General features: G+C 41.8%; 1 protein-coding gene across 1 annotated transcript in view; it reads right to left on the bottom strand.

Annotated features, from left to right (window-relative positions):
- myo10 (myosin X) overlaps positions 1-16,525 on the bottom strand; it is a 110,013-nt gene that overhangs the window by 53,321 nt on the left and 40,167 nt on the right. The window contains exon 3 of the mRNA XM_070918307.1: positions 13,590-13,748. Within this exon, the coding sequence (XP_070774408.1) occupies positions 13,590-13,748 (159 nt within the window). The remainder of the gene's footprint in view (positions 1-13,589; positions 13,749-16,525) is intronic.

Below are 16,525 nucleotides of genomic sequence, written 5' to 3'. Positions count from 1 at the left end.
CATTTTGCTTGTTTTACTGAAGCCAGACATTTTCTTTGCATCTGTGGCAATGTCATATTGTTTTATTACCTGTAAAACAGGTTTATTGTATCAGAGTGGAGCTTTAAACTAAACTAAACAAGCAGATTAATTAAAAACAGAAGACTCTTTTCCTTATTATAAAAGGTCAATCAGTTTCCAAATACGGTTTATTTTGGATGAATAGGAAGACGGAAAAAACCCAGAAATGGCTCTTTCTAACATAGTCTGCCATGCCCGAGGTGAAACCATGTTCAGTGCTCTGAAGTGGAGAACTCAAATTACAGCCATAATAACGATAATTAAGTTAATGGGCATGCCGATGTATGGGGCACAGAAAGAATACCAACACAATATACAATACAACAATAAAATCACCCTGACAATGCAACGTTTCAGCTGAGCAGGTCTGTTTGTGTTTGAACCTGAGTGGAAATAAAGAGAATTAAAGGGAGTTGCCTGATTGTATATTTTCCAGAGACCAATAGTTATGAAGCTCACTCAGCTTTTAACTTTATAAAGACAACAAAACATCAGACCTCTGGTTACAACTACAGATTTAATTCATTAAATGCATGGCAAATATTTGAATCTGCCAAAATATGGCTCAACTTTTGCTGCAATGCAGTGCGATGTCATCCGGCGAGACGCTGCAGTGGCCAATCAAATATGTGCAAGTGCGCATTCCTGGTAGATTACTTTGCGAATGTGAATGCTTTATTTTACGATGATGAATCCTTTTCCAGAGTTGTAGAATCCGGTGTCAGAGTAATTCAAACCTCTGTGTCGTGTTTTGGTGTCTGATACTCTTTCAAAGTCATGGATCTGTTCCTCAAACAGGTCCTCCTGGATCGTACTTCATCAACTAACCGGTCCCTGAAACAGCATGCCTGCGGGCCTGTTTTCAGTCTGAAAGTGTTTATCCAACCCTCCATTTTCCATAACTTCTTAATCCTATTTAATCAGGCCAATGGAGTGTGTGTGTATATGGGAGTATTTTACAAGCATGTCTGTATAAACATGAAAATGAAAGGCGACGGTTGATATAAGCAAAGCCACCAGCGATAATTAACCAATAGAGCAAACACATGCAGCTCTGGTTCACACTTTCATCGTGATACCAAGCAACACTAACTCATGTTCTGTTGCCTGCCTGACCATGTATTTTATCAGATTACATGTACTGTGTAAATCTCTTCTTTTAAGGAGAAAGCTGGCGTTCCATGTTTCTCTTATCATCATCAAATCAAACCAAAAGACACAGAGTTTCTTCGTCTGTCTGTGGCTCTCAGCCCATTGGTTCCTACTGAAGACGTAAATCTTTAAAAACAACTACCTAAAAACATAGTTTGATGTTCAAAAAAGGTTCAGTAATTTCCTAAAACATCTGGGCACTGTAGTTTTTAGCAAATGTTGCCCAAACAGCAGGAAATAGTTCATCTGGAGGGCACTATTTTCAGCTGCGGATTTATACAGAATCCAGAATGTGGCCAGCAGAACACCACACGTTACAAATAATGTCCAATCAGATCATGAACCAACCCGATCAGATCAAACCGTTTCCTCTTTCTAAGTGGTATCCCATTGGTTAACACATGAGCCATCCCTCCCCGCGCGACATCCTGCCTGATCATCCCGTATCAACACAAAATACATCAAAGTACAGAAGCAGTGGACTCCTTAAATGCTGCTCCACAGTGACTTTAAAAAGGTAAGAACGTAAAGTTCTGCTGATCAACTGGACTCCCCTCCTCACGTCTTTATCGCCTGCCCCACGTCGCCCACTAAACCCCTTACACTACTCTGCCCTCGCCATTCAAACGGCCTACTGACTGACTGACCTACATTCAGCCTGGATGCAAATACATTTGAATGGCAGTTGAGGTGACAGTATTTACATGACAAATACTGGCTCGGGACCATCCTGCCTGTGCAAATCAGCCAGCACTAAACAAGAGAAGGGGGGGGGGGGGGGTTGTTATAGTAGCAATGTACAGTGGATCATAAATCACCATGTGTGTTATCTCTCAAACAGAGCCGAGGGTAAACACAGCGTGGCATGACAGCAGAGATGTCCGTCTTCTGCCGGCAGTAAATGTCTTGACGGGTGCTTATGTAGTAACACCTCGTGACAGCTGCGAGGGACACATTCACACTCATTTTTAAGGTTTCACTTGTACACTTTGCCATGGCGTTGTGCCTGGATTAGTTTTTCAATCAGGCTTTCTTGAAAATGGCCAAATGAGCGAAAAGAGAGTCCCATTGATGCAAGTATTGTTAATTAAGTAACTCCAGATGTCCACTGGCTCCATCCATGTTTAGGAATAAAGTTTTGAGTTTTAAAACATGTTTGCACCTTATATATGATCAATATGGTAATAGGTAGAAGTTCACACTGTGAGACGGTGAGAGTATAAAAAGCTTTGGGTGAAGTCATGCCTCCCCTTAACTCGATGAATTACAACCATTTGGACTAAATTGGATCCCCCTGTTGCTCCGTCCTGGTAACAGTTTCCACGGCAGCACACTGGCTGAGAGCTAATTGGCTGTGATTCTCATCAGAAGACCCCCTATTGGCTGATGTGATTCACCGCGGCCCCTCGTCCTCCACGTGTGGTGTCAAATACTCTGCGAGTCAGAGTCATACCACAGAGGTGACGCGAGGAACGTGATATCCACATTTACATTGTTAGCTTGAGGTATTTAACCTGTGGTATTTATGAGAGTGGACATGCAGTTTTACATGTTTCCAACAGTGTGAAGGCTGGTACCGAGGCCTTTAGCTCACCCATAGCAAACAATATTTTCAAAAGGTGACCATTTTCATGCCAAAGGTTGTACAGAATTACCAACTGTTAGTGGTTCCAGACCATTTTAATTCTTGTCTGAAGAGGAAACAGACCAGAGGCAGCATTTCTATTTCATTTCTACAGAATTAAAAAGAAAAAGTAACTATAATATAAGGAAAGAAAACAGCAGAGTAAGAAGGGATGTGAATCAGGGGACTCTCCAATGAAACCAAAGAAGTATTTTCTAAAAGTAATAATACAAATAATGGTAATAACTATATAATATTCATGCCAATTCATCTGAAAATATTGTTTTGGGGGCACCCCCACGGCTTCGGGGGTTAAGACGCCGCCGATGTACTTTAAAGAACAAGAGAATTAACAGGTCGAGGGTTTCCCATACACATCCATTGTGGTATTAATCGGTGTTATGATTAATACACAATCAAACGAACATCCTCATTCCATTTAATAAAGGATCAGTTTCAGCTCATAACTTTGGTCTAACCACCTAAAACACTAGCCAGCACTAGACAGTTATGTTGCTTTAAGTTATTTCTGTTTAAGTTATTGATACTGAAAAGATGACGGCAGATCAGTCAAACTGACCTACAGTGAATCTTTATAACGCTACGACAGATAGCAGCGACTGAAGCTTCAGCCACTTTATGTTTACAGAAAGGCGTCAGTCAGTGTTGATGGTGTAACAGTAGAACAGAGGGAGGCATGCAGGCAGTCGGACCGGTCCAAAAAAATAAGATCTCCCTGAGCCAGAGTCAGATAAATGCTCTGAGAGGGAAATGAAGACCAGATGGAGAAAAAACTGGAGGATCAGAAGCAAAGCGCCCGCCAACCTGCCTGACTGACGGCAGGAAATGTAAGAGAGGGGGGCTGGGGGGGGGGGGGGGGGGGGGGGGGGGGGGCATGAAGCAGTCACTGAGTTACCGTGTCACCAAGACAAATTCCTGCACATTTGTTATACTTGGCGATTAAAGCATTCCTGGTCCACCGTTTATGTTTAATATCGCTGCTGACGGACGGAAACCCCACATCTGCAAAAGTCATGTTGTTCAGGAGGAGAATGCTTATTCTCTCAGCGATGCCCATTTATTTTTGAAATGATGCAATGGCAGTTCGGACAGGTTTCCTGGGGACGTGAAACTTTCTCAACACATAATAAATTGTGGAACGTTTTGATTCTAGTTTTCATTTCCTGACTGGAGGACAGAGTTATCTTAAAGCTGAGAGAAACGATGCTGAGTGAGAAGATAATGCCGCAGTGCCAATTAGGTTCTGGGTCATATTTCCTTTTGTTTTCGTGTGTTGCACTCTGAGGTTAGCTGCACAGAAATCAGAAACACTCCCTGGTTTCCCACCTTGAGAAGCCTCGGACTCTGTCAGGCTTTATCTTTGCTTCACAGTTATTTCCAAGGCCCGGTTGTCAGACAACACAGCATTCAAATGCAACTCTAGCATATAAACACACACAGCCTAATGCTCATAGCTGTAAAAATCCCAGATCTTGCAACCAAAATGAAATCATCTGAGCCAAAAGCGATATGTCCACCAGATTCCAGACAAATCTGTTTTTCTGTTAGCAAGATCATTTAACAAATAACAGATGGGTGAATAAAGTCTGCCAAAACCGTAATCGTAATTAGCAAACCAAAGATGCTAAAAATGATGCAAAACCACGCAGGCCATGATTTCTTTGTCTCATTCCACTAATGTAGTCATTTCAGTTTCAAACATATTTCCAACAAAAAAGATCTAAATGACACCAACGCGACAGTGTCCACCTGTGGCCTAACTCTGGTCCCACAGGAAGTGACACACGCTCAGAGAATTTGTATACATGACCGACAGGAAATGACATCAGCAGAGTTGTCGGCGAAGCGTGAAGCTCCGTCGGCTGGAAGAGCGTTTCTCCACATCTGACAGTCATCAGGACTCAGAGCCGGACCTCTGAAATGTAAATGTATCTTCCACACATGTACGCGTTGAGCTTCTAATAAGGACTAAAGTGGGTTTGTGTTTCAGTGTGTCTAAAGGAATGTGTGTGTGTGGTTGTTTATGTATGAGTTTAATTCCAAAACCAGATATCTACCGTGGGAGAAAAAGCGACATGTGATCTAACTGAAGGGCTAAAAACACAGCATCATCCGTATTGTTTCGAATGTTGGGCCATGAATTCCTCATCTGCCTGTAAATCCACAGTTTGGCCATTAAATGTTTTGCTCGAAGGTATTTTGACAACAGCAAAGGATCAAATGAGGCGATTAGCTGGTCACTCATTCACTGGCCCAGGTTTCACCAGTTGTAATCAGGTTTCGAACAGTCCACCTTCTGGTCAATAAGGAGGTTCTCCACATTCCAGGCTTCAGCGCTTCTCAGTCATGGGTTGGGAGTTTGTGAAAGTGGAGCAGCAGCTGGCTGTTGCAGTCTGTCAGCGGGCCGGCAGCCGACACGGCGGCTTGTTAAAATAAGCAGAGCGAGTCACGAGACTGATTCTGCTCTGCGCTGAAACTGACAGACTTCTCAAACTTTGATTCTTATGAGCGTGATCGCGTAGTTTGACTTGGATGTCCTGTGTGAAGCACCAAGCTAATGTGGCATCTTTCTTCTTTGTCCAGCAAGACCTCGTATGTACCTAAACGACAAAACAGGTCCTGTGTGAGTGCCTTCCAAAACAAACCACACAACCGTTCCAACATTACTCACATGTTTTATGACCTGCCTCCTACGGTTACGGTTTGGTGAAGTTTAAGCAACCAAAGCTACTTGGTTAACGTTTGGGAAAGATCATGGTCATGATTTAAGAAAGTCAGTGTTGTCTGCTGGTAGAAAACAGAACATTAACTGCAGTCTCCCATGTCAAAGTCAGACATCCACCCCCACCTTCTCCATAAGCCCTAATGTCCACTGGTTGTGGCTGTTTCTGGCTCCATCGCGGCTGCTGGTGATGAACCACTGCAATCCCAGCCAGTCTGTCAATGTCCACCATCTCCTGACCGGGGCAACTATCTCGCGGTTCTTTTCTCAGCTCTGCAATCTTTATATGTCACTGCATGAATCTGCGTCCTTCGAGTGTGAACGTCACTTGTTTATGTGTATAAATGCATATATTTACTGACATGAATTGAATATTTAATGGTGTATTTTATTAGAAAAATGAACACGATGCAGCTGCCTCCAGTGAAAATGAAAGAGGGAGAGTTTTTGTGGAACTATAACAACGTCTTTGCCGCTGAGGGACAACAGTCATTGTGCAGTATATTGTGCCGGTCAACTCTGATCAAAATGTTGTCAAAAGGTTCAGGTTCAGTCATACAGCTCAGCACCTTTATAGTTTACAGGGAGAGAAATGCAATCCTGACGAAACTGTTTCAAAGCCGTCCGTGTGTTACTGTTCCAGCCAGTGAAGAAAACTTCTCTGACCTGTCCTCTTATCACTTCTTCATCGGCAGTTTTGTCTTCACAGCCGCCTGTGTTTGAGTGTGTGTCTAATGTGTCAGTCCACACATTTGAAAGGCGTCACAAAGGGTCAAAATGTCCATTGAAAACACGCAGCAGATTGAAAACACGTAGATCACATATGTTCGCTGACGGCTGACTCTCACATGTGCTGCTCGGTCTGCACGGTCATGCCAAATCTGCCCATGGCGACAGTGCGTGGCTTGTAGCTGTTAGTTCAGGTTTAAGTAAGGCGTTAAGGTTAGTGTGTTTCTCATATGTCGCAATTTAAAAATGGAGGACGCTTTCATATTGGATCGAGGAGAGATTTAATTTTATGGTTTCTAAATTTCTAAAGAAATTGTGGTTGGATCTCCAATCAGGTGCCGAGTCATTCAGACAAATAAAAATAACAATGTGAAAGTACCAAACACGGCCGTGTTGTTTGTAATGTGTCTCTGTGTAGTTGTTTACAAACATGGCGTCCACGTTACAAATGAATCCATCAGGAACGTGCACTCGAACAGTTTGATTGGCCACCGTGGTGCCGTGCCGGACCACGTTGCCTTGTGTTGTGGCAAAAGTTGAGCCGGCTTCAACATTTTTGCAGCTCGACACTGCGTTCGTTGCTGCATTCAGATCAGCGAGGAGGCTGCAGGGCTGCAGTTTCAGCGCTGCATATTGAGACAAACGACCCTGTAAAGGAATTTCCTGCCATTAGTTAACGTCATGGAATATATATATAAAATATGAGACGCAAAGAGTTCCTGGGTAGGAAGTTCCCCCCCCCGATGGGACGAGAGACAGAGAGGAGTAGAGGTGTTGACACTTGGATGCCCAGACAGAGACTGTGTGTGTGTGTGTGTGTGTGTGTGTGTGTGTGTGTCCAGATGATGGTGGGGGGGCAGCCTAAAAAAATGAACAGCGTGTGATAGAAAAATGAGTGTATGTCAGTGTGTTTGTATGGAAGAGGGACAGTTTTGGGGTTCAGAACATGTCAGAGATTCCTGAGAGAGGGAGACCGTCAAAAATGGAGGAAAAGAGTGTGTGTGTGTGTGTGTGTGTGTGCGAGTGAGTGTGCGAGTGTGTGCACGCTTCCACTGGAATCTGCAGAGGAGACGAGTGAGGCCACCAGTCGACAGCACAGCTGGTTACAATCACAGCAGCTAAAGACTGTACACACACACACACACACACACACACACACACACACTGGTCTGGTAGCCTGCAGGCTATATTCCCTGTTCAACTCTGTGATGCTAACACTAAATAAAAGTAGCGCCTCGCTAACTTCACAGTTTGGTTAAAACAACACAAAACAAGCAGAAAGCAGCCGGACGAAACACTTCAGGACTCAGAAGATCAGAAGTTCTTCGGGCTTTTGTTTTGTTGTTTGTGTCCTCAGAAATGTTTACTATAAAAACTGGAAAAGAAAATTGGGATTACCGCAGTGATTGTGTGTTTTAAATGTAATATTAATCCTGTTGGCACTTAAAATTCAACGCTTCAGACACAAAACAGCATTTCTGCCTCATTAGAATCGGCTGTCAGTCCGTTAGTCACTTTGTGCTTTTCTGTTTCATTTGCTGATTGCCAATGCTAACTCATGAAGCGTGCACGTGATTATTACTGCACAATCTGTTGCAATATTTTGCAGCCCATCAATGCGTTCTTCCTCCTGTCTGCAGGACCTTCTGATGGGAGCAAAGTTGCTCTAATGAAAAAAGGTTTAAATTTGTAGGTAATTAAAAAGGTTTTCAGTGAAAGGAGAAAAGAATACATGTTGTTTTATTAATTACTACTTGATAGGAAAGTTTAGTTGAATACCTTTGATTGACATGATGTACAGAAATATACTGTAATACCAAATCTTTCCTATATTTCTTATTCCACAAAACACATTTTTTTCTTTTGTGTTCTTTAGCTGAAATGTCCCATCTGATATTTAAACTCCATGCTTTCAGTTGCTGTAAGATAAAAGTATTTGTAGGATTTGTCTGGGGGGTGTTGTTGTTCTCCTTATTTAATTCTCTCAGATGTCAGCAGGGGTGATGTCAGGAATTTCGTGGCCCCTGACAGGTTAAGACACCGGGCCCCTCGCCCTGATGCATTCGACTTCATGCATTAGCCCGTCACCTCACCTTCCTCTGCCCTTTTTCACAGCAGGGACTTTTCCAATAACCCAAGAAACGTTTTATGAAGTCAGGAACTTCACCTGTGTTTCTCCCACAGTTCCTGTGGCTGTTTGGTCAAAAAGGCCCAACTAAGAAGTTTAAAGTCTGCATGTTTAGAAATTGGAGGAGAAAGAGACGTTACTGACGCTACCAGCTTCACCTCAGCTAACCCTCCGCCTACGTCCTGCAGGTTCATCACGTAAATAAGGAATTGGAATCACTTTGATAAAAACAATTTTATAAGTGTTTTAAGGAGGTGTGTCTCCTGAACGGCATAATATTTTCTCAGCACATATTTAGCTCTAATTCTGCTTCATTATTTAAAGAGAAGCTCTGCAGGTATGTTTCTATGAATTAAAGGTTGCAATTTGTATTGTTTTCAGTTGTGTTTTCATTCTTTTCAAGTAAAAAAGAATCTGAATATATCTAAAAAATCTTTCTTTGTGTGGCAGTTTACGCTTAGACCTTTAAATGTCCACTTATTTCTACATTATCTACATTATGAGCTATAGTTAGTCCATAAAAGTGATGAGAATAAGCTGCTATTTAAAGCTGTGGCTTCACAGGACGTCACAGTTATTAGCCTTCTTTGAGTACCAGATAGACGGGTCAGCTGCATGGAGCAGAGCAGCCACATCCATAAATCTGACGTTTAGACCATCTGAGCCACCATTTGAAATAATAATAACAACAATAATAATAAAAATTGAACCTGTTTAATATCTGATGTATCAGAGACTGCTGTTGGCTCTCTGGCTTCAGCAGTGTGCTTTTAGCCCTTCCCTTCGGTTCACCGCGGCCCACTTCACCAAAACCTCTCTAATTTTCCCTCTTTGCAGCTTCTGGCCGAACACAGAACCCCCCCCCCCCCCCGTCAGAGTGGAGATTGGGCGGCTGTGATGAATTGATTGGATAATTTCGACCATACGGGAGCATTCAGATGTGATTAAAGTAACGAGATGGCATTTGTCAAAGGTTACTGCGGCTAATGCGTGCAGAAAGCACAAGGCTGCCTTTGTCGCCGGCTTGTTTTGCTGGAGAAGGTGCTGGGTCAGGTTTGTTCATTAGTCCATAAGTACAAAACGGGACAGTAATGGCCGAGAGCTATTTGTCCTACATATTCCTTTGTTTGCTGCGCCGTACAGCGGAGTTTCATAGGCTCCTTTGCTCTGACTGGGGTCAGCAGGAATAGAGCTGCTTTGTTTGCTAATCAGCTCACAGTGTGAAGCAGGACAGTGTGGAATAAATGACTTCGTTAGCACAGGCTCTGTTAATATGACGTATATATCTACTGTATGAACAGTAGTCTGGTCTGAAGTCACCATTACTACCACTCCTGGTACCACTATTACTGCTGCTAATGCTCCGACCACCACTGCTATCAACCCTTTTATTTTAGGTGTGATACCCTCAACAAGCCGCTCCGCGAGAACATTGGCCCGAATAAAAATAATGTATAATCAGAAGAGCAAAGATGAGCCTGCAGAACCGAACTGTAAATAAGACAAGAAGGGGAGAGCTCAGTAGTTCTGACCAGCCAAAGGTTTTTGATCCGATAGACAGTTTGGAGTTTGGACATTAATGAGGGGTTTCGGATAACTTTCAGCATCACCAGGCATCTTCCTTTTCGAGACTGTCGACTCGTCTGTTGCAGACAGTCAGTGCCGGTTTCTTTAATCCATGACCTTGATCGTTCTGTAACCTTAACCAAGTGGTTATTACTGTAACCATGACAACAAAGGTCCCCTAATTAAGTACGAAGTAGTCAGACTGGAGCCTCGAGCCTGCAGCAGCTACAGATCTCTGGTCAGCTCACTTCTCTCTAACTCCACACCAACAGATTGCTTTCATTCTCAAACTTGTCGTCTTCGCGTGAGGACATTTATTAGACTTCACACTTCACATGTGTGACTCACCAACGCCTAGAAACACACTGATGTGTCAAAGATGCCAGCTCCCCCGAATAACAAACGTGGAGCAGAGGCTAACAAAGAGGTCAGAGGTCACAGCTACCGCAGAGGGAACAAATATTATAACGATCACATACATCACAGAGAGAAACAGCTACAGCGTTTTCTTCTTCCAAAGCCAACATGCTCTTAACTGTTCTGTTCTGTCTCACAGCTTGGACGACACAGCCGCTATCAGAGCCGAGCCAGGACCCATTAGCTCCCGCCAAACTCCCAGTGAGGCCACCACTGGAATACCAGCCTCTAAAATGAGCATCAAACTAAACAAACCCAAACTCTAATCATCCTCCCTCTCACTTGGCAACCTGTTGCCAAGTGAGACAAACATTTTTAAACACATTTTTGATTTGTTTTTTTTCTCATTTGAGTAGATTTACTTTTACATTTCTCTGAAGTCGTTGTATTTGCAGTCATAGTACAGTAATATGTAATGTTTGACATTTACGTCTATGTACCTTCACCCACCTGGAATACTCGGTTAAATCGGTGTAATAAGAGGCAGTTCTTGAAGAAATAAGCTGTTTTGGACAAACAAAGGTGACACCTGCACAAAGTGATCCAAGTGAAACAATGAACTACTCCATGTTAGATTATACAATCAGCTGCCTCTTTAGAATACTGCATGAAGAACACCAGGAACCCTTTTGATCTCTGCTAGTAGGGGGCAGGCAACAACGTTTTCTATTCTCCTTTTAGCTCAGGCGGGGAGAGAAACGTTATACCCCACGTCGCAAAGAATAGCAGCATCTAAAATGACTATTGGCATAGTTCATGGCTTCACCACAAGAGCTCAAAATAGAGATCTGATGCAACAGAATGAAACTGACTGTTATTCGATGTTTTATGTGGACACAGAAACAATGAGTTGTTTTAGGAAGCACTAAGGAAAAAAAGGACCATTGGAGATGTTTAAAACCCATTTCAAAGTGCCACAAGTCTTAGCCAGGCCTGAAACCGTATCTTCTAACTCGACAGCGACCCTGAGGACTAATAACAAGAATGTAGCTCAGACTTTGAATCCCACTGAACGGCAACAGACAAGAGTTCCATAAACGTACGTCTCATTTAGAGACAACGTACGGCAGCTGCATGAACTGGATGCATCATACAGACAGCAGCACAGATGCCAGCCAATCACATTGAATGTGTGGACGCTGGGAAACAGGACATCGCTGGTGTGAAGGCTTCCATAGAAAACAGTGGGTCATTACCATGGTCTGTTTCAGGTGTTTACCTGCAGCCCCCAGGTGATGATACCTATGTTCAATTATGTCTCAGATGCCTTTTTTTTCACTTTCTTTTGTATCTTAATTTTGAATATTTCCTCTTACTGTGTTTTATCTTTTTCCTTTTGTTTAGTTCTACTTTGTCTTATTTTATCTTTTTTCCCCTTCAGTTTATTTGGTTTTGTTCAGGTTTCTTTTCACACGGGTGAAATTCATGTCCTGCTGATTTTTGATGGCATGATGTGGGTTATGGTTAGTTACTGTTGTACTGTCAGTGCTATTGAAGTGCTTCTTAATAAATATGTTGAGAGGAAAACACACAGTGAAGGTCATCTGGGGAGGTCAGAGCGGGTCGTCCACATTTACCATTTACAGACAATCAGCACCAAACTGTATTTAAAGTTTATTACTGAGGAAACAGAATCAACACCACTGGGTATTTACAGAGAATGTTATTCATTTCAAGCTTAAAATGATCTTATATTTGCAGTAAACGATCTCCTAAAAGTGGTTTTCTGTGTTGAAATCTCTTTAATCTCAGTTTAATGTATGTTGTATTTATGCTGCAATCTTTGAAACTGAAGAAAAAAAGCAGTCGGACAGGTTTGTATTTGAATAACCTGCTGTGTCTGAACACGTACTCCCCTTACGTTGTGTATTAAACTTCCAAACATTCCTTTCAATCAGCTTCACACGTGTATTTTACACCAGTGAGCTCAACCTTCACTGTCTGCTGCTTGTAATAAATCACAGACAGAAAGCCAAACTTTTTTTGACAGAATATCCACAGGGAACGTCACCGTACACCGCAAAACCTCCATTTCCAAGTAAGTGAGATTTTGAGTCTTTTGATTTAGATTTGAAATCTGCTCCGACTTGTTTTGAGAATGGATTGGATCTTCTAGTGCAGACTATTCAAGACCAGCATGAATCTTATTTTAAGTAATATGATCTTGTTTTAAGACTTCTGGGGGCTTATTTTAAGAGATGTTATCAAGTGAAAATCACTTCCTGCACTGGAAGCCAAATGTGCTTCTTTCAAGCAAAAGAAAGCTGCATACCACAAGTCTCTGACAGACAGTCTCATGTTCACATTAAAAACTTTTCTGACCGCATCTTATCTGCCGGCGTCTAGACGGTTATCTCTGCTGTTAAGTAGTGATTGAGCAACTTCAGCGCTTCGTGGGAGATTCCCACGTAGAGCTTTTAAAAGACGGCAGTGTAGCCTGACAGGCCGAGCCGTCAACGTCGACACTGGTGCTGCAGATACTAGTGATTTTCAGATTTCCGCATTTTTCAGTGCTGATCTTGACGTCAAGGATTTATGACGCAAAATCTGATCAAAAGTCTACATGTCAGAACTCGGTGATCTGCATGGATGTGGGATTAAATCAAGTTCCTGTCATTCACCTGAGACTCTTATTTAAACGTTGAGGCCAGTGGAGGAGGACAAGCTAACCCGTTTTCTTCCTCTTTTCACTGTTTTCTCACAGATATAAATTCATCTGTATTGATACACCTCATACTGCTTTATATTTCCTGCTGAGTTTCATAGATGCTTCTATAATCATATCGTACCTGCCGCCTCTGGATGTTGATACAACATTTATGTAAAATTGAGGATTAAATCATTGATGATGTATTACTTACTTGTTTATTGTTTTATTATTTTCTCCTTTCTTGTTTTTATTATTATACATTTTGTGTATTTACACACATATATACAGTATATATATACTGTACACTATATATATATATATATATACACACACACACATACACTCTACTATACTGTCTTCTTCCTTAGTCTTGGAAGTAAAGTGAAATACTCAAAATAATTAGCACAAAACAGAAGTAAAAGTACCTTCTGGTTCGACTGTTCAGATTTATTCCAACGTTCAAGATGCTTTGAATCAGCGTTAAAGTCAACAAGCGTGATATATCTTGTAGGGAACTTACATAGATGTGTCTCTGCTGGTAGCGCAGAAAGAGGTTGTGCATGATGGCGCCATCGTGAAGGTCCTCGAGGGTCGCCATGTCCTCCACCCCTCTGATGCTGCTGTGGTGCATGGGCTGCACCTTCTGTCGGGTGAGTGCATTCTGCTTGTAGGGGTACACCTGGACCAGGAGAAGGAAAAAACATGGAGATGTGAACGTGAATCAAACGTAATTGTTCCGTAAGAATTTCCACATTTATGAGTGATATGTTTCCCAAGAGGTAAAATCACATTCAACTCTACACCACAGCAGTTTCCTGCAGTGTTATTTACATAAGAGTTGGTCCGTGTCAACTTCCTCTTTAACTCTGGCCCGGTTGTGGGTCATTTGTTCACTGGTTGGAGGCCAGATGTGGACACCAATCTGTCAGTTCTCAACCACCAAGTTTTACATCTTTATTTTTGGATTCAGCTTTCAGCTTTTGTTTGGCTCATTCATGACCAAGTGAGCCGACCCAGAACAGATAAAGGCAAGACCACCAGACCACAGCAGCTTTTCACAAAAAGAAGCCCTGAGGTACTAAAAACTCTTTACATATTCCAACATTCTTTAAAATTCAAGTTAACCACCAGAACTAGAGTTACTCCACTGACACTCTTATCAGGGACGGACTATGAGTGAAATTCCAACATCACAGAGCAAACATTACCACCATTTGCAACACATATTTCTGTGTCACAGTAATACTGATGTGTAATAAAAAACAGCTGGGCAAAAAAACTGGGCACTTTCTATGTTTTTTCTAAAAATTATAACATTATATTTTGGATGTTAAAATGTTTAGAACCAGCTAATATCATATCATATCATATTCCTCTGAGGAAGATGATGTGATATACTGCTAGGTGGTGAAACTTTGACATTAATCATAAAGCCAGGTACCCAATCTGATGATGCTCACAGCCTCTTTGGGAAGCCTGGAGGTTAGAGAGATGGTCCTCTGGATGATACAGCACACATTCAGTCCAGGACTGTTGGCTGGATATTAACGGTAAATGTTTAAAAAGGGTCAAAATTAAATCAAAGGTTGAAATGTTTACAAGAGTGAAGCTAGGTGGAGGTGAAATAAAGCTGCTTTGTGGCTGAAGAAGAAGTGAAATCCTTTACTTACAAGTAAAGCAAGCAGTGACGTAGCATCACTGACTAAAGGAAACAAGCGTCAGCAGTAACATGTACTGCAGTATCCAAAGTAAAAGTACAGATTTGAAGAGGATTAGAGGAAGACATCACTTCCTTCAGTTTTTGGGGATTTTCATGACAAATAAGGAAATGAGCAAATAAAATAATAAAATTAGACAGGAAAGAAGAAAAGCTGCAAGGACAGAGGAGATGAAGGAAAACTAGAAAGAGAGAAAGAAAGAAAGAAAGGGAAAATTAAATAAGCAACAAGACAGACGGATGTCTAAAAGTCATTGTGTCATTGAGCTTAAACAGATATCCTGTGTTGCTATATTTGATATATGACAACAGCTTTACTGAATCCGACTGTCATGTTGGATCTAAAACTACTTTCTGGTCTGTAATTGTTATTTGTCTCGACTGAAAATACATTTACTAAATTCCAACCATCAGACAAATGTAGAGGGGTAGAAAAGTACAATATTTCTCTTTGAAATGTGCTGGAGGAAAAGCATGTTCTTGCCTCCTTTGGTTTTTTGCGTGTAAGTGCCATTGACTGTATCCTGTTTGCAGAATATTAACCTTCCTCTTGCGGTCTGAAAACTCCTCACAGCTTATATTTCGTATCACCTTCCACACAGGTGACATATGGCAGATCACTGTGGTAAATACGACCCTGGGCTGGTAAAAAACAACAAGTCGGGAGCTGGATGAGGGCTTCAGCAGACGGCTGCTTATCATCTGTGTCTGAGGACAAGGCTGAGCAGCTTTTCAAGACAAAACTCTGCGTAGTGTCAAGTCAAAACCAGATAACTGATTCAGACGTCACTCCATCCTCAGATCCTTTTACCCTCATAGATCTGCGATATTGTGTCATGACATGGTGTCATCTATCTTTTTATTATGCCAACTTTTCCTAAACATAATTCATCTACTTCTGCTTCATGTAGAGATATCCTACATTTCACAAAAAGCCACATATTATGTCTGTATTTTTATCTTTCTACCCCATAGGCCCAGTTAACTCGCTGGTCCTGTCCAGTCGGGAGAGATGCTTTGCATTTTAAAGGTGAGTTATTATATATAGTGTCATTACTGAGTTTTATCAGCTCAGGGCACAGTGTAAAAACTGAAATCCTTTATCTATTTAACACTTTAGCAGCCAAACACACAAGCTACATGTTATACTAATGCATCCATCTCTCAAGAGACACCAACCAAAACGTCTCCCAGTGCATTGTATCAAGCCTTAACCAACGTGCTCTATCACGTGCATATTTGTGGTTCCTAATTTGAATTTTATGCAACCATTCAGATATCAATCTGACCTGGCCTGTGACACAGATATCTATCATCTGCTGTCCTGAATCTACAGCGGTAAATACAGCATAAATACAAGGAGAAGTTCAAACTTTAGTCAAAACACTTCACACAAGTCTCAACTTTAACATCGGTATCAAGTAGAGAGGACACTTTAATGTCTGATGAAGTGTGTCTATTGGTTACAGTGAGATATAAAAACATCCTGAAAACAGATTATGGCTCCATTTGCAGAAAATAGAGGAAGAAGAATATTGTGGAAAACCACTTTGACACTAAGACAAAGAAGCTATTCTTCAAATCTGCTTTCCACAGTCACTCAAATCCTCCAGAGATTCCTCCCTAAAAGAGTGACATTAGGAGGAAAAGCCAGTGAGGTTAATTAAGAGAAGACCTCCAATTATCATCGCTCTGCAGGAGGTCTGCAGCCTGCAGGGCGACGCACACAGATCTGAGGG

The sequence above is a fragment of the Enoplosus armatus genome, chromosome 14 (assembly GCF_043641665.1).
Source record: "Enoplosus armatus isolate fEnoArm2 chromosome 14, fEnoArm2.hap1, whole genome shotgun sequence".
NCBI lineage: Eukaryota > Metazoa > Chordata > Actinopteri > Centrarchiformes > Enoplosidae > Enoplosus > Enoplosus armatus.
This window is presented reverse-complemented; position numbering and strand designations above follow the sequence as displayed.